Below are 24,146 nucleotides of genomic sequence, written 5' to 3'. Positions count from 1 at the left end.
AAAATGCATAAATCTCCTTGCTTAATTTCACCTGTTAAGTCACCGCCACCAGAAAATGTAGTTCTACCTAGTCTCACATTGTATCTCCTCTCCAGGACTGGCTATGGTGTCAATCATGCCTGTTGTGTCCTCCCCCATCTTACTGATTCATAGGGACCACAGGTGTGCTAGCCTCTCACAACTTCCCCCCACGTCTCAGTTCTTACAGACACACTGAAACCTTGGTCCTTTGCTCTCTTGGTCACTTTCTAGCTTACTCAAGCACTTGGCGTTCACTTCTTTCTTTCTGCTGGGGAGAGGAGGTCAGGCCTCCTTAGAGAAAGCATTTCTCTCAGCATTAGTTGCCAGCTTCCGAGGGACCCCGGGGGTTGTGAGTACCTGTGTTGGACCTCAGCTCTGGAGTGTGCCCCTGGGCATTCTGCTATGCATCTTTCGTCCTGCCACTTTGTTTATCTGCGCCAGAGACTCCAGAGCTATAATGTGGGAGCCCTTCTAGTTATATCTTCAAGGAAAGCACTGCTAACGTCTGACAGAAAGAGTACAACCTGTCACTGCTGCCATGGCCCTGCCCTGACAGCACAATGTGCTGGGCCTCAGAGGGGAAACAGCCAGACCTGTTCTGCCTATCTCAACCAACCTGCCCTCCTGAAGACATCTTATGTATTCTGAAACCTGTTTCTGACTTGTTCTCCTCTGCAGACACTGTCACTTGGTGTCCCTGGGATACCTGTGGTCTGAACAATTCCTTAAACGAGCCCGTGTTTCAGCACGGCTCACAGGTGTGTGCCCGTGTCTCCGCCTCCTAAGATCATTGGCAGGATTCACTGAACTGCTGTGTTCTTCCCTCAGAGGGCGCGATGCCTCCAAGGAATCCTCTTGTTCCTCTGGATGTTGAAATATGTTCATCTTCTCAGCTCTCTAAGCACCATGACACCCTTCTCAGCAGTGACCTGTTTTCCTCTCTTCAGAGTCTTGGTAAGAATCTTGCCCCCTTCTCCAGTGCTTTTTCCTAGTCAACCAATACATTGGCTCACTCTGGTCAGGTAAGGGATGGCAAACTCCAAAGGGTCACACACCATTGCCAATTCTAGCCTCCGAATTGATTACAGTGGGGTTTAGATAAGGGATGTCAGTATAATAAATTACCTCTGTGACAGCAGCAGTAGCCATGGTTTACTAAACACTGGCTCTGTGTTTTGCTTTCTCACAGAATATTATAGTTATTTCCTGTGGTCATTACCACCTACAGATCTCTCTGTAAGTGCCAGGGATAGTGTGGAGGGCCTTTTGTATGTGAACATGCTCCATGATCACAACAGGCTGCGGTCAGGAATGGTGGTTTTATTAGAAGATGGAGCAAGGAGCTGTGAGAGGAGATGGGACTTGCCTTGGGACTGTAATTTTTAGGTGCCTTGATAGCCACATGCTGCTTCTATATCCACGTGTCACCCAAGTCTTTCACACAGACTTCTCCAGTCACGTGCTAGAATACATTTTGTATTATTTACCTCACTTGAGGAAACATACAGCATCTATAGAACACAGAAGTAAACGCCACTCAGGACAAAAGTGGCACCATGGGTATATGGTGCTGCATATATGCATGAGTTTGGGTATACCTGTTTGAATGCATGCTTGGGAATGCCTGATTTCCATCCAGAGATAGACCAAAAGTTTTTACTGGAGAGTGAAGGCCCAAATCAGGCACAGAGTATGGCTTAGGGCTCTGATGAGGTACCTGGCTGCTAGTCCTTCTAAGCATGCCCCAGTTGGAAAGGAGTTGGCTCTAGACCCATAGGCCTAGCACAGCACAGGTTCCCACCACTGCAGCAAATGGCACTGACATCAAATCTGAGAGAATCACTTGGTCAGTTGGCTACTGTGAGGAGACTCATGTTCTCGAGGCCCAAGGCTCACAGAGGCCCACAAGGGCCCGAGTACAAGTCTCCTGCTCCACAGAATATAGACCCCAGACCTTGCTGGGCCTGTACTTAGAGGAGCAGGTCAGCAAATGAGAGCAGAAAGAGTAGACCTCAGCATCTAAGCTACATGTCAACCCAGGCGGCTCCTACTCAACTCACAGATGCCACCAGAGGCCAGTTAATACACCTGCCAGCAAACTAATGGCTTATGTGTGTCTAGGAGGGTGGCTTACTGTTGTGTCCGGCCAGCAGACCACAACCTGGGTTCTAGCCTGGAAAGGCATTTTGGAAACCTGGAAGAGAAGAGGGGCTAGGTGGCGAGAGAAAAGAATGTAGCCAAGACAGTTACTCTGATCAAGGCTCAAATTTTATTGTTGCGACACTAGTTATGAAGGAAGGGGGAGGGGACCCGATTTCCGCCGAATAATCTCTGGTCCAGTAGAAAGGTGCACGTGTGTGGCTCCGCAGGTTCCAGCAGTGGGCGTGGCAGAACGAATGAGCAGGAAGCTCCACCCCTGAGCAAGCAGGTTTCAGGCTAGGGGAGGGGAGACTACATCTCCTCCCTTTTATTAACAAAATTTAAAAAAGAAAAAGCTGGCCTGAGGGGGGAAAAATTATCTATGCTCAATAGTTCTGCCTGGAATCTAGGGCTAAAGAAAAAACTTGCTTTCATGGGATTCCTTAACTTTTCTTATGGTAAACTGTATAAGGCTAAGACTGTCCTTTCTTATCTTAGTGAACAACTAACTGAAAAGCCTGGAGCTGTAGGCTCTGACTTTATAATGCTAATTAGTACTTGGTAGGTAACTTTCTAGTTGAATTTTAAGTAGGGCATTGGAACTCTGGCTAAGTTTGACTGAACAAATATGAAATACACTATAATAACACTAAGTTGATATTTCTCCGCTTTTTTGGATGATAGGTGGGAAACAGGGAGAAGGAGTTCGACCGGCTCTTGTTACAAGGCCAATTGGCTTTTTTATTTGGGTGGGAGGCAGTGAAGGGCTTGCCCTTTCAATAGTACGTCTCCAATCTCTCTCCCCCCTATTGATTAAGTTAAATAAGGCAACGCTTAACTGAGGTGATCAAATGATTTTCTCATCCGTAGATGAGTGGGCTTTTAACCTTGGCTTGGGTGGACATGGACCCGATTCCTCTCGTGGGTATTGATAAAACCCACACATGTGGCTCTGGGTATCTTTTGGGGAGGCGAGGCAGAGCCGGAAAATATTTTTGATTTTTAACCAAAATATGATACCAACCTCTTTTAAACCAGGTTTATCTCACAGGAAACTCAGAAATGGTCAAGCCGGACCTTCCCTTGCAGTATCTCTGCACCAAGCGATGCCCATACTGAATTTGTACAATCACAAACCAGTATGCACAGTTTTGAGTGCTGTGCAGCTCCTAAAGGAGAATTATCAACCTCAGAATTAGCAAAGCCTAAGCAAGAATTATGTCGTTAGTAACACCACGATTTGTGGCTAAAATAGGAGCTGGAAGTCGTTTCTCTTCATCCCTGTTTTTTTCACAGCCTAAGGACACCTTGCAGTAACAGCAAGGGTGAAAAGCCAGAGGTCAGCTAAGGGACTAAGCCTGTCTATCAAAATAAAAACCAATCTTTATTAATATAGAAATATTTACTTTTTTAGCCCTCTTGGTAAACCTAATTTTTAACTCAGACTGAAAGCCACATGCTGGAAATGTCCTTGGAAAGAAGATAACAGCAGCCACCTGTGTGCTCTAGGGGCAGGGGGATGCACATCCGCTGGTTTGCCTCGAGAATGTTGATTTACCTGCTTGAAAGACAAAATCTCGGACAGTGAGAAAGTAGGAAAGCAGAACTTCTTTTGGGGAACTCTAGGTACTTTATTTAAATGTAAATTGTAAAGCTGAGGCTAGTCTCCGGCCTCTTGTCGGGAGCTGGCTTAGAGAGTAGCTTTTTTCGGAGTCTGAGTCCTCAAGCCGACTTTTAAGCAAGAGGAATTTTAGTCCTTAAGGTGATACTTTAGAAGATTTAGAATCTGTGTTTATCTAACAAATTAATTTATCTGGCAGCCACTGCGCTCTATCTTCATCTCGTGAAAAAACACAAACTGAGTCCCTACCCCAAATTAGAACTGGATCTGGACCCTTCAATTCGTTAGTCAGGGGGTCCTTTTATTTTACCAATGTATTAAGTGACCAATTGCTCTTTAATAGCTTTTTCCACTAGCTGTAAGGCCAGCAATCCTTCTGAGGTTAGGGATCTAGGGGAAGTGGGGGATGTGCTCTGAATTAACTTGCTAGGTAATTTAGAATATAGGAATCTCTAACATTGGACTGAATATTAGACCAGTCTAAGATTGAGTTAGAAGAGCTGGTCACACTGAAGAAAAGAGAAAAATCATTATGACTCTATTAAATGACTAATTTTACTAAGTCTGAATATACAGTCTCTGATGTACTATTGCCATAAAGTTAAAAGGTTAGAAGCTAGTCTAAACCGGAAAAATGACAAGTAAGGATGGATCTAAAACATGAATTTAATTTAGTTTTTTAGTCAATTCAATCAGGACATGAGTCAACTTACCTACCAGCTCGTCACACGAATTTACCAATATGCTTCTGCAGCGTTCTGTGGGGAAAACCTGTTTTTCCCTTTTTTAATAAGGTAGTTGTTTTAGGATTAATCTATAAGCCAATAAGTAGATCCCTTTAAGATACTATAAAGCATTTATTAAACTCTTTGACATTAAAATATTAGATTTTGAAAATAAAGGTAAGACTTTAATAGTGTGCATGGGAATGCACTAAATAGTATGCACGGGGATACAATTTCTCTCTTTTTTGTCTTTTAAGAAGTTAAAGTTTTAAAATTTTATAATACCTAAACTTTTGAATTAATAACTAGTTGACAAAATATTTTAAATACATGGCTGTAAAGGGGCAGTGACTAATTGCACTTTTAATCAATTTTCTTAAGGAGCAGTTGTAACTAGAAGGCTTGCAAAGTTATTAAGAGTCACATGTGCATAATTTATTTATTAACTAGAAATATGCATAAGTAATTGTAAATTTGAGAATTAATAGTATCTGAGGGATGAACAATTTAAGCAATTGCGAGCTCAGAGATATGGCATTGACTATTAATATACAAATTAAGGTTTGATTGTTCAGCATTTTAAAACACCATCTACAGCACACAACTAGATCATCTGTGCTGGAACAGGGGAAACTGTGTCTTAAGACTCCGCCCCACAGAAGCTAGTTGGGCCCACATGGGCCAACGATTGGCTGGGAGGATGAGAAAAATGACTTTACAATAATGTTTTCTTTTTGGCCAAAGAATTGTTTTGGGCACAACCAATTTTTAATTACCAATTAATAACAATTATAAAAGCTTTATTTTTTGTAGAAACTTTTGTAGTAAACTAAAACCCTAAGTAATAAAAGGATATTGTCTCTGAATCTTTTGGGTGAGAGCAAGGATTTAAGGTAAACTTTAAGAAGCATTAGTTAATAAAATACTTTTTACTTAGGAAACAATATACACTGAAAGATTAAAACTCTTGGCTTCTTGTATAGAAGCAGAAACAATAAAAATTTTTCTTACATAATGTAAAGTTACATTAGCCATACCTAAAGGCAAAATTTTCTAGTGATTACAGTTCACTAGAAGCAAAACTCTTTGAATTTAAGCATTATTTTAAACATCTGAATAGATCTGCAACACTGTTAAAAAGAAATTTTCTTGAACACAGGGAAAAAACTTTCTCAGGCACTGTTTGCAAAACAAAAGAAAGGCCACAAGCTGCTCTGGGGCTGCCCAGAGCCCTGTATTGACTCAAACGTAAAATACCTTTTAATCTGAGCATCTTGGCCCTCTTGTAATAAGGACCGATTCTAGAGAAACAATATAACTGTCTACGCCTCTAAATTATGATACTCTTTCTTAAGATGACTTACAGTTAAAACGTTCTTCACAACTTTAGTGTTGTGAAAAAATTGCCCGTACTGCAGTTTCCTGCCGGGCAGCAACTATAACCAAACTGTTTGTCTAATCTATTTACAAAGACAAACATAACTAGATAACTCTGTCACAGTTTTGTATGAAGTGAGCTGTATGAGCGCTCTCATAAGATGATTACTCTTGTAATTATCTTAATTACAGTATACAGGTGAATTAAAGATCTTAAATTTGAAATCAAACTGCAAGCTGCAGTCAATGGAACAATAGCAGTTTTAACCATAATTTTTAAGTTTTTTGTGCAAGGTTAGGATAATACCTGTAACCTTGGGAAAGCAAAACCCAAGTTTAAAACAATTTATTTTCTTTAAAATCAATATTAGAAACATTACTATCATATTACGAAGTTTGGATGTCAATTAATACCTATGAATACCTATTAAAGCAAGCTTTAATGCTTTAATAAAGAGACATTGCTTTAAATCTTATTTTAAATTTTACTATTTAGGATACGAACCACATTAATTATTACCTAAACTAGAAATATCTTTAGAGACCCAGCCTCTTGGGCTGCCTTATGCCATGTGTCGGAAGAACTCTAAACTTGAGTTATCAAATTTAACACTAACCATCTGTAGCAATGTAACAATTATTAATCTTAACCAACAACTTATGAGCTGATTGTGAAAGCACTCAGAGCACATTACCAATAAAAAAGAACCAAATGAAGCAGTTACATTTAGACCAATCAGAGAATAATAATTTTTGTAGCTACAACCATAAAAATAAAAAACACTTTACCATTGTCAAACACATTAATCATGAACCATTTATTAGCTTTTTTACTCTGAAACTTAGAGGCTGTGCACTGGCCCTTATTTCCTAAAACGAACAGTTTTTCCAGCAGGGGCCCTCCCGCCACGTGTCTGATTCCTGGCTGAAACACGTGGCAGCTCTCGGCTTTGCAGATAAAGTTTTTTATACCATCTTTATTATCCAACACAAAACATAGAACATTCATTCATACAGACTGGACACGAACATACATGAATTGAACACGAGAACAGATTGGTGCACCGGACATTAGACAAGACACAAAAGGGAACAGAGTACTCCTGCTATAAGGCCCAGAGAGATATTTCTCTCTGCTTTTTGGGACATTTTCCTCCCTTATGATGCATCTTTTATTAACTGGGGCAATCCGCCTATTCCTTTTAATAAACCCTTTCTTTTCTCACACCTCATGTAGCTTCGGAGAGCTACGGCCTACTGCCTGATACCCAGCTCCTCACTGCTGAACCTAAGTGAACCAGCGCTCGGGTTTAACGCTGTCTCAGCTTAGCCCATACCTTCTCCGGTATGAATTTCCCTTATCCTTTATTTTATGGAGCTCCGAACCAGCAGCGTCTCTTCCAAAAATCCTTTGCCGTTTCTCAGCCCCACATTGGGCGCCAATTGTTGTGTCCGGCCAGCAGACCACAACCTGGGTTCTAGCCTGGAAAGGCATTTTGGAAACCTGGAAGAGAAGAGGGGCTAGGTGGCGAGAGAAAAGAATGTAGCCAAGACAGTTACTCTGATCAAGGCTCAAATTTTATTGTTGCGACACTAGTTATGAAGGAAGGGGGAGGGGACCCGATTTCCGCCAAATAATCTCTGGTCCAGTAGAAAGGTGCATGTGTGTGGCTCCGCAGGTTCCAGCAGTGGGCGTGGCAGAACGAATGAGCAGGAAGCTCCACCCCTGAGCAAGCAAGTTTCAGGCTAGGGGAGGGGAGACTACAGCTTACCTAGAAATTATATAGCTCTATGTAGACTTTATCTAACGATAAACTGGTAATAACACCATTTAGCATTAAATCAAAGTGCCTTTATGTTAAGAAAAGCCCAAGATATAATGAATGATGGCAGATTTACAGTATCCAGAATGTATGAGTTGTGGGAACCTGGAGGGTCTAGTCAGGCCCCTTGTCTTGATTGGCTGAGACGTGGACTAACAGATTATATTTCTTTGTTGTTTGAATGCCTGCTTTTCTACATTTAAAAAATGCTAACATTTATTTATTTATCTATTTTGGGGGGAAGGCATGTGCATAGATGTCAGAGGACACCTTATTCTGCTCTTCCATCTTATGGGTTCTGGGGCTCACAATGAGGTCATCCGACTTGGCAATGTAAGCAAGGGCACAATGAAACCACTGAGCTAGACCACTATGTGGAAGGGAAGAAGGATTTGTTTGGGAGAACTTCAAACCTGCCAAGGCTATCTCTTGGGGGCTGATAGAAGAGCAAAAGGTAGGGAGAGTCTTGAGAGTTTTAAGGGTGATCTGTAGGAGGGCACATGCAAGTCGGAGCAGCCTAGAAGTTAGAGTTGAGGGGTGAGGTGTGTGGAGATAGCATGGGGACTCTGATCTATTACAGATGTGTGTTAATAGAAAATTAGGTGCGCCATCGCCACAGGTAATTGGCTGTAGGAGCTATCTGCTAGCAGTCCTTCTGTTGACCTGGTCAGAGCCCAGACTGTAATTTAGGACATTGTCAGTGTCATTGCCATTTTAGGGGCAGCAAGTGGCCCTACCCACTGGGCAAAGTTGCCATCCCGTTTTGTTGCCTTTCAACACAAGGTCTTATATAGCCTAGTCTGTTCTTCAACTCACTATATAGTCAAGGATATCCTTGAATTCCCAATGTTCCTGCTTCCATCTCAGAGTACTGACAGCAGGCATGTTCCACCATGGCCTAGACTGTACTTTCTTCCTCCACAGTTCCCATAGAAATGTGTGCCAGACCACTTCAGAGCCAATGGTATTCAACAAGTGCCAGGCAAGAGACAAGGAATCCTAAATGCAGGGCCATGGAAACAAATGGAGCCCAGTGGTACCTGAGATAGATAGCAAGATGAAGGTGTGCCATTCACCTGAGAATGTGTGTCAGTCCCAGGGCTAGTTTTAGTAGAAAGTGTCAAATAGACTGGGCCACCGACACCACAGCTAAGACCCAAGTCCCTGTCACTAACAAGCAGACCACAATCTTAACCAGAACCAGTTTGCCTCTAAGCAGCCCTTCCTGACTCTTAAGTAATTATCATTGCATAGCCCTTACTGAAGACTAGACACATGGATGAGAGAATATCATAGTAGTAGTAGCCCCACACAGGAGAGCTCTCTTCCCTAAAGAGGGTTGACAGGTCAGTGTCCTGGGGTTTTTTTCCCTGCAGCTGGTGGGGGCCCTATTGCTGGCTGCCCATTACCACTCGCGCTGGTTTCTGCTCTTCACCGGGACACTGTCACATGGCACCTCGGCAGAAGCATTTCCTGGGCTACTGCTTCAATTTCCTGGAAGAAGTAAAAAAGACTCATGGCATAACTGTTTGAAGTCTGACCACGGAGTTATGCGTTGTTACTATGGGACCCTCTTTCTGTTGCTGGCTACTCTGGGTTTCAGAATGGTATGTAGATGCATCTTGAATTTTAAAGTCACAGTTCGTAAAGGTTCCATCTGTTATGAGGACAAAATGGTCTCTCTTCAGATAGACAGGACTGGGCTGCCCTGGCCAGATCTCATGGGAACAGAGCCCTTCAGGATCTACCTGATCTGCCTTCAGCAAAGGCTAGGCACAATCTCCCTTCACTGAGAACAGTCCAGCAAGACCACACCTGCTCAGGACACTGCCTTCCCGGCCCCCACCTGCTGACCCAAATCTCTTCCCACACTCCACTGCTCAGGCTGCGGCTGTTGGATCCCTCCCCTGTTTACCTACCCTACTCATTTTTATAAAATAGTGTTCTATGAGGCTCATTCCCAGTAATCTGGTTCTCCTTTTAAACTCTAAGAAGGCCTCACCGAGTCATGGTCCTAGATAGTCCTTCCTGTCTTCCTTTTCATTCTAGCCATGTTCCAAGTCAGTATACCAAGAACTCAATCTTCCCAGGGTGGTTTCTGGCACATGGTAAAGCTCGATACAAGTTACAGGAGTTGGTTCATACTTTCTAGGTGATGTCAAATTTTTCATTCCTTAAAAGTTCTGCCAAAGTTCTCACTAACAGAGGTTAAAATGGAAGTGGCTGCATGTGCTCATACCCTGACACACTCGAGCCAGAGCTCTTAGCCCCTTCCAAATGGTCCACATTCCCTGCTCACTACTTTTCCTTTGTCCATCCATCCTTCATTTCTTCTTCCATCTTCACGACCTACTCTCCAAGCCAACTATGTATCATTATTTAGCTATGCATCATTTTTCTGTTTACCCATTAATATATTCACTGACCCACTCATTTAACTCTCTTTCCATCCAACTATTTTTTAACACAGGATAAGAGGTACAGATGAAAGAAGCGAGACAGACATACACCACAGAGAGAGAGAGGTTGAGAGAGAACACTTGTATGTATATAAGTGTATAGAACCTTGACCATCGTTCCTCAGACACTCTTCTTTAAACATAAAGCCTCTTATTGGCCTAGAACTCACCAAGTATGATATACTGGCTAGACAATAAAGCCTAGAAACTCACTGTCTCTTGCTTCAAAGCACAGGAATTACAACCCTATATCACCACACCCAGTTTTGTTTGGTTTGGTTTGGTTTGACCAGACAATTTTTGAAAAGTCGCTAAGCAGCAGCAGCAGATATAATATCCACTTCATAGTTTATCAAATCAACAAAGTCATGCCATAGCTTGCTAACACAGAATTTGTTTCTTTCTTTCTCTCCTCCAGTTGAGAGCTACCTTCCTGACTGTTTTCCAAAACAGAAAGTCTTCTCACAGAAAACCTCTCGTGACACTTAAAGACATTGCTGTTTACACATGGCATAAAGTCCTCACCCTTCTGGGGCTGGAAACAACTTTGGAAGAGACTGAAGTGGCTACAGACCATGTAAGCTGCGGGACCTTGGAGCAGTAGCACTCAGGCTGATGTCTCTATCATAGAGGCTTGCTTTCTGCTATGGGGATTCCAATTCAACTGTCACTAGAAAGGCTCAATACTAGTTCTCAACCCTGGCAGGTCTTGCAGAATCTTCCCTTGAAATACTAGAGAACTCACAGGCTTGTCAAGTTCACCCTCTGCTCACCACATCCCTATAATCACCCTTGTAGCATTGAAAAGGTAGAGTCTATGCCACCCTCCCCTGCCTCCCCCGGGTTAGTCACTTCTTTTGGCACTTGCTATCAGACCCAGATTTTCATCCAAACCATGGAGCCCTCGGTGCTTTGGATTGGGCACTCCAGACACTAATGCAAACAAGTCAAACCTAGGTATTTTTACAGTGAACTCTCAGCTGTCATCCATGACTGATGTTTACATAGCACTCAGTGCAGTCCTGAAGCCTGTCAGAAGCAGTCATGGTGCTGTGTGTTTGGATAGGGCTCACTGCCCATCATAGGCCCATTATTGCCTTTGGATTCATTCAATGGCTCTTTGTCAAAGCATCATTAACTGTAACACTTGCGAATGAAGCAGCGCATGCACAGCACCAACAAAGGAACCAAGACAGACAGAAACAGGCCCAGCACCCAGGTCTTGTAACTTCTGGGTCCAGGATGTTTTATAACATAGTGAAAACTTTCTAAAGTCAAATCACTAAATGGTTTAGATAATGAAAAGAAGGGGGAAAAAAAGCCACCACCTTCACCCACCACCTTCGCCCACCACCTTCGCCCACCACCTTCCTTCCAGTTTGCATTTACTAGTGTCTTCCCTTCAGATTTATTACCTGGATGAATTTTCAAGTCTCTTGGATGAACTTCTGATGAAGATCGATGGTTTGTCTGACAGCCTAGAACTTTCTATCCTAGAAAACCAATGGAAGAGAGCACTAGAGTCAAGGGCAGGTGACAGTCCTCCAGTTGGCAGTTCAGAGTACCAAGCTACTGGGGTAAGATTGTACAAATTATTTTTGTTAATGTTCTACACCACCATTTTTATATTTTAAAGTTGGTTTGAAATCATGAGGTGGATTTGTATAAAAAACCCTCTAAGAATAATTATTAGTGGAAAGATGTGCTCCGGCCAGAATTGATTAACTTATTTAAAATGCATGGCAAGACTTGAAGTTTCCAATGAGAGTGCAGATCTGTCCCATCACTTCCATTTATAACTGTAATCAATAAGGAGACTGGGAAATAAAAATGGAAAGTGCATCTTTCCAGAGATGAAGGCCGTCTGTTAGCATGGAATGTGACTAGTAATGCTAAGAAGCCTTCTGAATATGGTGCGGATTCGACGGAGAGAAAAGGGGTGCTTCCATATGCAAGAGCATTCATGGGTCTCCAGATTAGCCAGTCAAAGGAGGGGGCAAAGGGGCAAACCTCTAAAATCAATCACCACGAAAGGGTGACAAATGCAGCAGGGTGTTCGCTCATGAAAAATAATTCAGTGAAGAAAATCCTTCTTTGAAAGTAGAATACATAGCTAAGAAAAAAGAGTGCAAAGATGAAATAAATAAGAATAAGTTGATAAAAGTGAGCAATAAGTTACTATATATCCACAGTTATGGAAAAATGCACTTCTATATGCAGTGAAGAGATGAAAAAGAATAATAGGTTTGCAAGAAAAGAAACAAATGACTCGGCAAAAGTAACTTAAAAATAGTTAAATCTTATTTTAGGAATCATAGTGAACAGAGAAATCTGAAAAAGACAGATGTATTCAAGTCAGAGAAGGGATAAAGGTTTAGATCTATCGGGCAGCAATGGTGCACACCATTAATCCCAGCACTTGGGAGGCAGAGGCGGCGGATTTCTGAGTTTGAGGCCAGCCTGGTCTACAGAGTGAGTTCCAGGACAGCTAAGGCTACAGAAACACTGTCTGGGGGGGGGGGGGGGAGATTTAGATCTATACAGATGTTTCCCAACTGACAATGGGCCACAACCTAACAAGTCCATTATAACTTGAAATATAGTGCACAGAAAGGCATTAGGTCCATCAGGACTACAGAATGGCAGAATTAGCAACATGACAGAGGACCAGGTCCCACTGGGCCTAATCAGGATCTGCAACTCTGAGTATAGTCTCTGAAGAAAATACCGTTTGTTAAAAGATCTAATATCTATCTGTCTGTCTGTCTGTCATCTGTTTGTCTACCTATCTATCATCTAGTGTGTGTGTGTGTGTGTGTGTGTGTGTGTGTGTGTGTGTGTTTTGGGGGGTATATGTGGATGTATGCCTGTATGAGGTTATGTGTACCATGTGTATGCAGGTACCTTTGGAGGCCAGAAGAGAGCACTATACTCGGATCCCCTGGAACCCTACTTATAGGCACTTGTCAACAGTCAGATGATGGTGCTGAGAAATGAACCTGTGTCCTTCCTGTGCAAGGGTCATAACTTCCTCTTCCTCTTCAAACTCTGAACCACAACCTGAACACTGGAAACCTGTAGTTCAAACCATCATCGGGGACTATCTGTATATATAACCAGGAACTCTGTCCCAGGGTTAAAAAGAATAGATTTAAATCTGTTAAAACTAGGCAAAACACAGCAGAGTAGTTACCAGACTTAAAGTATAAGCATCATTCTGTTGCTGTCTAGATATTGCCACTCGCTGCTTCTACATGATTTAAAACTTAAAAGGCTGTTATGTTTTATTACTTATTACTTGTAATTATTAAATTGATCTGAATGCTCATACGACAGGAAATACAATGGCCAACTGCATAAGAAACTTGAAAAGCAAGAATACACATATGTAGAAAAAAATAAGTTATCACTTGGCATCCTGTGTAACATGTTCATAATAGACTTGAAGAACGCGAACCATGAGACTTAAGAATAACAGGACTAGAACCAAGCCCAATACATACCATTAAATCAGTACTTAGAGGAAACGGAGTCTATACTCAACCCAGCTTACAAGCAGAAGTCACATGCACAGGGCAAAGCAGGAGGGTGGGGTTGTAAACATGACGCACAACTGAGCAAAGGCAACAACCAATATAAAGTGATCCAACAGAGGCAAATGTATAAGCCATCAGCTAGAACAGCTAAGTATGTGTATACAGACCACTAGAGGGGCATCGGACCTCCATGGACACAGATGCAACTCACTAGGGGGACATCAGATCTCCGTATACATACAAGGGGTACATGAGAGAATTTTCATTAAAATTAAGGGAAACCAAAAATTGTTCAATCAAAAATTCCACAAAGACATTTTTAAATGGTTGTGGGCCTCAAACTAGGGACCTCAACTGTGTTGTCCTTGCTTTTGTGAACACAGTTAAGGCAAGAACTCTAGCCAGAGCTGGATCTCCAGCTCCCACTGGAATGTTTCTAAGGTATAAGCCTCCTCCCAGGGCCCCCTGTAAGCACACTTATGGATGTCTGTGTCATGACGCTTAGGGTCTGAGTAAGTTTCCGTGTGCATAACCTGCGCTCTTGCGAGCCCTTCCATACTCACTACGCATCCGAGTCCATGCGGATGTCCCCACACTCCCCATTGTTCATGCCAGTGACTGCAGAGGAGCATCCTTGTAATGTGTGCCTCAAGGACATCAGTTTTACTTCCCTCCAACTGGGAAATGCAATTGTTCTCTGAACAGTCACTTTATGAGACATCCATTTATCGACAATGTATTACACAAAAAGCCACCCTTAACTGGGTTTGCCAATGCCTGTAGCACCGGGTTCCACAGCACAAGTTAGCTGTCCTGCTGGGAAGGAACTGGGTGTCAGCGGTACCTGAACAGGCCAAGCCCAACTGGGTTTTGCAGAACAGACTCCTCTTTGTGTGATGAAAGCCAAGGAAAGGGTCCATTTGATTTTCCTAACTCTAGGGCACTTGTTTTTCATCTTAACCAATAATAATTAAGATTGGTATCTCTCTAAACTGGCAGGATCGGTTGCCTGGAGCTATCACTAACCACCTGCAAATTGCATTGTTCTTTGTGCTTAAGTGACTCATAGCAAGAGAACGCTGTGGCTGCCAGGCCCACTGCCTCTTCTCGCCCCTGGCTCGTTGCTCATTCTGTGATTCTTGACTCACCCTTGCCCCTCTGCTATCTTTACCTATAGTCAATTTAAAAGTCCCTACTGTACTTGTTGTGGCCCAGGCCTCTCACCACTCAACTTGCCTTTTCTCTTTAGAAGCTAGCCAGGCCTGAGGCTGCAGGGTAATTGAAAGATGCTAGGGGGTCTCTGCCAACTAAAATTTCCTCTTGACTTGTCTTTGTGAATACAGTTAAGGCAGAAAAGGGCAACTTCATCTCAGGGCACAGCTGACCTGTTCAAGCAGGGTGCAGCTCCTCCATAGAACACCTGTAAGACCCTGGCTTTCATCCCTAATAACGGATTTTTGTTTTTTAAGTGTAATTACTTAGTCTACTTCTGCCAGGATGGAAGTACAAAACTTTTTTATAGGTTGAAAATCTGGGTTAACGGTCTGTATCCAGGAGATGAAGCACTGACCACCAGGGTATACAGAGAAGCTTCCCGTGCTGAGACCAGAACTTCTGTTTTCAGGCAGATGGTGCTATGAACTTAAATTCTGAGAGTCGCTGTACATTCCTTGCCGCTGCTTCCATTAACCCTACCAGTTTGTGAGGTACCCTGGGGATGATTTGGGACTCTTAGCTTTCCACAGGACAGTCAGTGAGCCTCTGCACAGAGACCTTGCAGTTATCAATGGCTTCTATAACCTTGCCCTTCCATCAGGGAGTATTTTCTGACTGGTGGATGCAAGATAATTTAACACACAGATGGAATCCTGAAGGGGGAAGCAGTCTGTGTGGTTCAAGTAAATCTACCCCAGCCTTCACATGAGGAAAACTGAGGGCCCTGAATGGCCCTGTTCCTTCTGACATAGGCATAGAAGTCTGAGGGTCCCACTGTTGACCTACTGTTGATGGTGATTCATTACAGACATTGGGTACATGGTGCGGCCTCACGCCATGTGACCTCCCTGGGACACTGAGAGCATTGTATCACTCTCCACAGGACAGCTGCGCACAGCAAATGGGGTTAATATGGACATCTTTTTCTCTATGTATGGGTTTAATTTAGACCACTAAAATTGAGTGTCAAGGTTCATTCCTGTGGCTGCCACCACTCTGCTCAATGGTGAGCAACTCTGAAACCCTGAAAATGAACTGTGTCCACCAGGAAGATGTAATTCCCAATCCCAGAAAATAAGAATCTCAGAAGTATGAGAAAAAAAATCTGGACACTTTCTGTGTTCATTGAGATCTGGGAATAATGTGCATTTTCCCACGGGACAGAAAGGGGCCCCTGACAGTGTAGTCGAGGAATGAAACCAAAAGGCCTCTGGGAAGAATGCAATCTGCTGTTATCAAGGGGCCACTGCATTCCTGGTCTGAGTAAAAATGATCTTCCCACCTGGATTCGTGTCCTGGCTCTGCCCTGCTGACAGAAGTTACATCACAATCCATGTACGCTCTACTGCCGTGCTTCTGCAGAGCACACGGCCAGTAAATGCTTAGTTAGGCACAAAGCGATAGTGCCTATGGCCAGAAAGAGCCCAAAACTGAACTAGACCAGGGAAACAGTTGATGGGCAACTTTGAGAGCAGGATTTGTGAAATTTTTGGAGTTCTTACAGCATTTTTTGTAAGTTTGAAACTATTTCCCACTGAAAAGCTTTCGAAAGTCTCTTGTGTTGCACAAGCCCAGGAACTGCACAAAGACGGGGTCACCACAGTAGACCATAGCTTTAATAGTTCTAAGAAGGTTTTTTTCTCTTAAGTTTCTCCATATTTTAAAGTATATCTTGGTGTTATTTTCTTGGAAGGACATCACAAGAAAAGCTCATTAAACTTAATAGAACTGCTTAGATGTGATTTACAACTATTGGGTGTATCAGGGGTGCCAGAAATGTAACACCCAACCCTAGATGCCGAGTCGGGGAGCCTTCTGAGATAAGCATTCTCAGCTTCCACACTGTGTCTGCTGAGACAGCTTAAAGGGGAGAAATGTCCTGTGGCTCCTGATTTATCCTCTTCTGGCACACAAGCGCCAAAATGCTGAAATAGTGGTACACATACCCCCTTCCTCTGGATGTGTGCAAGCCTGGCATTCACAACACTGGATATAAACCAGGGCTTCTATGTCACTGAGCACGGGCTTTAGTTACAAAAGCCGCGTTCTCTCTAGTGGGGGTCACGAGACTGGAATCCTTGAATTTTCCAGGGTTAGAATGTGCTATCAGCCCATTGCTTTTTAAAGCAGTTTTTGTTTCATCGGCTTCAAGCAGGCTTAACAATGATTGCCCTTAAATACAAGATAAAGGGCTGTATTTGTTCACTGGAGTACAGTAACAAATATCACAATCAGAAATATGATGTCTCACAGTCTGGAGACCTGGGGCCCATGGCCCTGGAGGAAAGAGCTTGCCTGGCCTTCTTCCCAGCTTCTCCGTACTCCTGGGCTTGGGCAGTCTAATGTTAACTGGCATGTTCCCCATCTGTGTTTCTCTACTGCCTGATTTTCTCTTTCTAGAACAACCTGGTTGTGCTGGACTAGAGAGCCCTGTGATGACCACGTCTCAGTTCCCACAAAGCCTTAAATCCCAGGCATTGAAGATTAGCACTTCAACAGTTTTCCTTTGGGGAAGAAATAACCTATCACAAACATTCATGCAACTATAGCTCTCTACAGACCAGGCTCACACAGTTTCACATTAATTTCAGTGTTCCTAGGAATTCCAACAACTCAACAAAAGTAAAACAAAAAACACTTAATTTGTTTTTTACTTTCTCATTTTAGTCTGTAAACCTTATAAAAGTGATACTTGGTACCAGCAATGTATCTCAGTGGCTAAAGTTTTACCTGCTACCAAGCCAGGCAACCTGAGTTCAACACTCAGCAACTACAGGTGGAAGAGAGAAGCAACTTCTACAAGTTGTCCTCTGACCTCCGTATTTGAGGTGGTACATAAGCACGCATATGCACACATACACACATTTCCAAACACAATCACATACACACACACACATGTACACTAAAACACATACACACATACAGTATGGTCTTTACCCTAAGCACTGCATGGTTGCCAGGAGTATTCATAGTGCTTCAAAGGAACACAGGAATGTATGTGGTGGCCTGAGAGGTCATGATCCTTGTAAATCACATGGGATCCCCAAGACACACCTCAGCCATGTCACCAACACAATACAATTGGGAAAATATTAACTCCATTTCACTAGCAGTTTGGCAGCCAGTGTCCATAGTGATAAATAGCGCCCCAGGAGTTTCTGCGCTGATGTCAACACTAACAGGCATGCCCAAAGTGATTTGCTATCCAGTGGCAAGTTGGTGATTATTTAAATAGGACCAAAGAAAGGGAAAATCTGAACAGATTCAAAGATTTCCCTAGGGCTGTGCACACTCAAACAGCCCTCCACTGGGATTGTCTTAAGAGGAAGGCAGGTTACAGGAAGCATTCATAGAGATGCCCCAGCCCAGCCAGCACCAGTCACTGTGCTGATGCAGTGGTTATTTTATCTACTTTTCAGAACTTGGGAAAATGTAGAATGAAGATGTGCAAACCTCTACCTGGACTCTAGGAAGGAAGTCTATCCCAGCCCACAATCTCCTTGGCTCCTCTCGTTACTAAAGGTTTTGCTTTTAGTAGAACTAGTTAAACTTACAAATACACTAGCCCTTGGCCTTGACCAAGTAGTGACCTCGAGTTGAGGGGATTCCCTGTAGTCTCTTCTGCATGCTTGCATAGATTAGTGGATACTTTCCCCATCCTTCTGGTCCTGCTGCCTGACTAGAGTAATGTGTGCTGAATGTTGAAACACATGACAACACCCTTTGCCCTGCAAGGCCCAAATTCTCTTGTTGCAAAACTTTCTCGGGTGACACAATCCATGACTCTTACAGGTATCTGGTCCCTTAGCTGCTGAGTCAGAGTGAAGAGGGAGGAAACCGGATGCCTGGAATAGGAAAGAGCTGGACATCACATCTAACCACAGTAATGAAGACTGTGTGACATTGGCAGAGGGAAAGATACAGGTCTCAGGGTGTGTGTGCGTGTTTGTGTGTGCGCACCACATATGTACAGTTCAGAGGTCAGAAGACAGCATCAGATCCCCTGGAACTGGAGTTACAGACAATTCTGAGCTGCCATGTGGGTGTTGAGAAGAACCACCCAGCCTGGTACCAGCAAGAAGTATTAGTAGGCAGGGATTATATTAAATGGCAAATTGGTTAAAAATATTCATGATTTTCTCAGCAGCCAAGACAATGACAGTAAAAACCAGACTGTTGTACCCATCAGCTCTCCCTCCTCCAGCTCCCAGCCATCGTCTCTGCAGCTGTGTTTGCAAGGTGACCTCTCCACCCAGGAAGCCTGTTGAGCCACCGGCCATCCTGAACTGCTCTTGTTTCCACCTCATGAGATCCCAGCCATTCTTCCTTGTGGGCCTGAAACATGTGTTTCCACTTTCCATGCTACCAAACTCTCGGGCAGAGGAGGGGAGGCAAGGCTTTGCCCTTGTACATCCTAAAAGCTTAAGTCATCTTGGAAGCTTCAGAACCCTTGAGTTCTTTGAGATCACAGTAATGTGATCAGTAAGCAGTGTCTCATCACACAGGCAAGATATGTGCTGAGGACAAGCTGGCCCAGGCACAGACACACAAGCTGCTTGAACTAAAAGACACCTTCAGTGACATTATGATTAAATAATCCAGCAACTTGCTCCCTAAAGCACAATGTATTCCTGCATATTTTTTTGCCATGAGATACTCTGCAGTGTTTGTGCTGACTGTGTCTCATAGATACACTGGCATAGGAAACTTAGTCAACCAGTTGCTGCAGAGAATTATATTACCAGCACATACTGCCATTATGACTTGTCCTGATGGGTGCTCCTGGACAGAATCAGTACCCCAGCTGCCTTGCTACAAAAACATTGGCAAAATGTCTGCTGACAACAAGGTCTAGTTCCCATTCCTTCTGGATGTACATTTGTCAATAAAGCCTGAAAATAAATGGAAACATTTGTGCTGGGCCAAGGCCATGGTCTATTTTGGGTTCTCTTGGGTTCTTCATTGTCCTAGGGCTAGGAAAGAATATGTTTTCAAAGACTTGAGATTCTCTGCACAGGACAAGAAGTCCTGATTTCATCACTTAAGAAGAACTTGTTCATTCAACTACTTTTGTTGTTGTTGCTGTTGTTGTTAAAATGAGGTCATGACTGCTCTTGGGTAAAATTTTTAAGTCGTCCCTTGCATTCGGAGTTGGCCTGCTTCAAGAAGACGATAGTCTTGGCAATCAGGGGAAGGGTCAAATCCTGTGAGATCAGCAGGATCCATAGCCATCTCTTACAACACAGGGGCCAATCCTGAAAGTAAAGATATTAGATCTACAAACCAGCCATGTGGTCACCTGTGTCTGTTGTAAACTGACACATATCAAGCACAGATGAATCTTGAGTAATGACTGCTCAAAGTAGAAAACAAATTACAGAGTTCATCAAGGGCACAAAGTAAGCATTCCACTCCCAGAGGGAGGGATGAGGGCACAGCTCAAGACAGGGTCAAAGTGAGGGTCTTACAAAACTCAGCAGGACAAATGGGAAACTGTATAGCCTCACACTCTACACCTAATATTCATGATGACACCATCTGGTCTCCAATGGGCCTACACCTATGTTTCTCTTCCTGCAATACACGTGGGCTCTCTCTTGGGTTGGATTCACATGAATCTTGACAATGTTCCATGTTTCTGACATCTCCTGCATCCTGGGAAATACATTGCAACTTGAGTTTCACCTTTATAGCTTCACACAGTGACCTCTCCTGACCTCTCTGCAGGGAATATGACCTTGCTATATATCACGTATCCTTGCCAGCTTTTTCTGAAGCCCCATCACAAGTCTCTGTGACCCTGTAACTCCTACATTCTACACCCCTCCAAAGCTAGCATGAGGCAGACAGTAGCAGGCAATTCAAGTTGTGCTTCCAGCTTAAGGCATGGCCTGGTCCCTTTGGACGGACCATGGAAGCATATGTTTGGTGAGGGAAAGTACTTCCTCGAGTGGTCGTATTTAAGCTGATGCTTTGGAGGCTCTATTTTCTCAGGACCTCTCTTTAAATATTTTGTATTTAGATTAGGTTTCCAGTTTTACACATGAAGTGTCCTTCAGGTGTGAGATCTGACATCAAGGCTCCTTTGTGACTGTCTTGGTGCAAAGTGAATAGTTTCTCTTCTATGGGAATATCCTCTTTAATAATTACAATATCTTTGTCTGCCCTTACCCAATCACCCACCTTAACTATGCTCATCCTTTTTTTTTTTCCCGGACAAGCTGCACATCATTCCCATCTTTCTGCTCTGCTCTTTGCTTTGAATTCTCACTAGAACTCAGATAAAAAACATTGAGCAGTAGCCATTCCGCAGCACAGACACCATGCTGTTTTGAGTTTCCTCCATCGGGTACTTTTGAAGTCATCTTCAAATGTCAGAACACAAGAAGTAGAGAGCTAGATTCTTTGCCAGAGTGTAACCCAGTAGCCCCTCTTTCAGTTGTCAGTAGGGTCTTCATGTCCTCTCTGAAGCCCCATGAGCCTTCATTCCCACAATGCCAACATTGTTTGTCACTCTCAGCAGAATGGCTTGTTACTCTCTGCTTACAGCATCCCATATCTTTCCTAACCTGTAGCTCCAAAGCCTTGCATGTTCCTACCACAAATCAGTTCCTTTTTAACATCTCAAATAAAAAGAAAAAAACAGAGACATATTAAATACATTTTTACTATTCCCCACGGTATACAACTTTCTAAATTGGGCATAGTTAAGAGGTAAAATGCAGGGTTTTAGAATGTATATAGACCTACAATTTAAGGGTTTACATTTCTAATTAAATCCTGGATATGATTATGTATAAATATATTTAGAGAGCTAAGGCCATTTACATTTAGGAATATCATTGAGAAAAGTTCATGAATTCTTGTGTCTTGTTGGTTACTTCTTCATGGCTGGATTTTTTTCTCCCCTGTATCAGACATTGGCTGGTTTACTGCAATGGGTGCAATGGATTCTTTCTCAATTCTCCTGTATTCATCTGTTCCCTTCATGAAGTTGATTCTCTTTTGTGCTATCATGGTGAAACTGTCTTCTTTCCTCCACCTTGTATGCTGTCCACCATGTATACATGCTATATACTGTCTGTGTATGCTGTCTGCTGTGTATGATGTCTACCATTTATGCTGTCTGCCATTCATGTACGTTGGTCACTGTGTGTGATGTCTACCATGGATGCTGTCCACTGTGTGTGATGTCTACCATGTATGCTGTTCCTTTAAGCACTCTCTATAGAGCTGATTTGGCAGTCATGAACTGATTTACTCTGTGCATCTCTTTAACTAACCTGATTTCTTCATCAATTTTAAGAGATGGCTTTGCTGAGTGTAACAATCTGGATGGACAGCTATTTACACTCAGCACTTAAAATAGTTCCTGGGTCTTAGGGTTGCTAATGAGAGATCTGATAGTACTCAAGTGTATTTGCCTTTGTTCATTGCATTTTTCTTTACAGATTTTAATATTATTTTGCTTTCTCTTGGTAGTTTTGGCATCTTTAGAATATAGTAGAGAGATTCTTCTTTGGCAGGTCCATTTGAGGTTCTTAATGCTTCTTCTACTTAGCTGTCCAACTCCTTCCCTTGGTTTCAGAGACTTCTACTATAGGCTCCCTAAACACGTTTTCTTTGCTTTTTGTTTTTGTTTCCACTTCCTCAAATTCTGTGAATTCCTAAGTGTGTCTTAATTGCACTCCACAATTCATAGATATTATAGTTCAACTCTTTTCTTCACTGATGTTCGATGTCACATTCCCTTCTTGCCTCCTTCCTCACTTCCTTTAGCTGGACTGGTCTGTTGTAGAAGCCATTTTGGTCCTGTTTGTTTGTCTTTAATTCATGGAAATGTATTTCTATTTGGATTCCATTTCCTTACTGACTCTCTTACACATCCTTCTAACTTTCTCCCCTGCATTTCTGACTTCCTTTTCTGTCCTAAATTGATTTCCTTACTCCATTCATCTGCCTGTTTATATCTCATCAATGGCATCAATCATATTTTAGTATTTAATTGATCATTTAACGCTCTATCACTGCACTACTGAGCTCAGTAGCTGAGGAATTTCGGTGTGCTGAAGGTCTCGTCTTGCCTTGCTTTTGTGCGGTTATATGTTTCTGTGTTGTAATTAGCTCATCTGTTGGTTTCACTCCATCTGCCAGTTCTGCCTGGGGTCTTATGGAGCTGCCCTTTAATAGGCCCAATTCTCAGCAGTGCCATTCAAGAGGAGAAAGGAACAACACCATAAGCAACACCAGCAAGTCAAACAAGATACACAAATACCCTCCTACTCAAGTAGGAATGAAGATGAAAGCCTGAGGGCGGGAGGGCAGAGTGAGACTACATCACATCCCACTGTTGACCAAGAACATGAACTGGACAAGGCAATGGAGAGATGATAAACTAAAAACTATGAAGGATGAAGGTAGAGATATGAGTGAAATGAAGGGAAAGGGAAAGAAAAATTAAAGTTATGCAAAAGAAAATCCAAATAGAAAAGGAAGACCATGAAGAGGAAGAGGAAAGACCAAGAGATTTTAAAGGAAGAAGGGAAAGGAGAGGTTGAGGAGAAGGCAGGGAAAACATTGCCTAAAAATGAAAAGTTAAACAAGTCAGGTAAATATAAGAAGGGAAATAAAAATTCAAAACAAAAGTATTTGGAAAACAAAAACCAGAGGCCTTCCATGTAAGCTAGTGGAGCATACGTTTCTTCCCTGTGACCTGGTTAAAGGGAAGAGTCAATTCTAAGAATTGGCCATTCCAAAAAGAAAAAGACTAATAGCTTTGGAATCCACAGAGGTGACAACAGACACCAACTAGTGACAAGCACTAGTTGAACAAACCAGACATAGCTCCAATGGTGTGGCTACTGGGCAGAGGTGGGGAAGCACCAGCCCCACCCAAAAGATAAGAATAAGCCAGAGCCTTCACAAGCCCCAGATGCAGCTGCAGGCTTCCGTGAGACAATGATTCCTCAGGCTAATGAGTCAGCAGCAATGAGAAGCATGGCTCTGTCTTTCTATGACTCAGGGGGGCATCCGAGAAGCTTAAGCCTGAGAGAGATCCTAGTTTGGAAAAGAGAGCTATCCTGAAGGATGGAGACAGCTGAGTTCAGCCTGCCACAGCCCCGGGTTGTGACACAGCCTATGACACAGATAGAACATGGAACGCTCAGAGGTGCAGCTTGTGGGAAGCTATATTCAGATTATTAAGAGCGGGACCTCAGTCTCAGTGGCCA

The 24,146-nt window shown here is 42.9% G+C and overlaps 1 protein-coding gene across 1 annotated transcript in view; it reads left to right on the top strand.

Annotated features, from left to right (window-relative positions):
* Pkd1l1 (polycystic kidney disease 1 like 1) overlaps positions 1 to 19,820 on the top strand; it is a 149,014-nt gene extending 129,194 nt beyond the window's left edge. Inside the window, exons 48-52 of the mRNA XM_017314870.1 lie at positions 850 to 975; positions 9,083 to 9,313; positions 10,584 to 10,742; positions 11,572 to 11,742; positions 19,121 to 19,820. Coding sequence (XP_017170359.1) covers positions 850 to 975; positions 9,083 to 9,313; positions 10,584 to 10,742; positions 11,572 to 11,742; positions 19,121 to 19,159 — 726 coding nt within the window. The 3' untranslated portion in view covers positions 19,160 to 19,820. The remainder of the gene's footprint in view (positions 1 to 849; positions 976 to 9,082; positions 9,314 to 10,583; positions 10,743 to 11,571; positions 11,743 to 19,120) is intronic.
* The last annotated feature ends 4,326 nt before the right edge of the window (positions 19,821 to 24,146 follow it).

The sequence above is a fragment of the Mus musculus genome, chromosome 11 (genome assembly GCF_000001635.26).
Source record: "Mus musculus strain C57BL/6J chromosome 11, GRCm38.p6 C57BL/6J".
In the NCBI taxonomy this organism is placed as follows: domain Eukaryota; kingdom Metazoa; phylum Chordata; class Mammalia; order Rodentia; family Muridae; genus Mus; species Mus musculus.
This window is presented reverse-complemented; position numbering and strand designations above follow the sequence as displayed.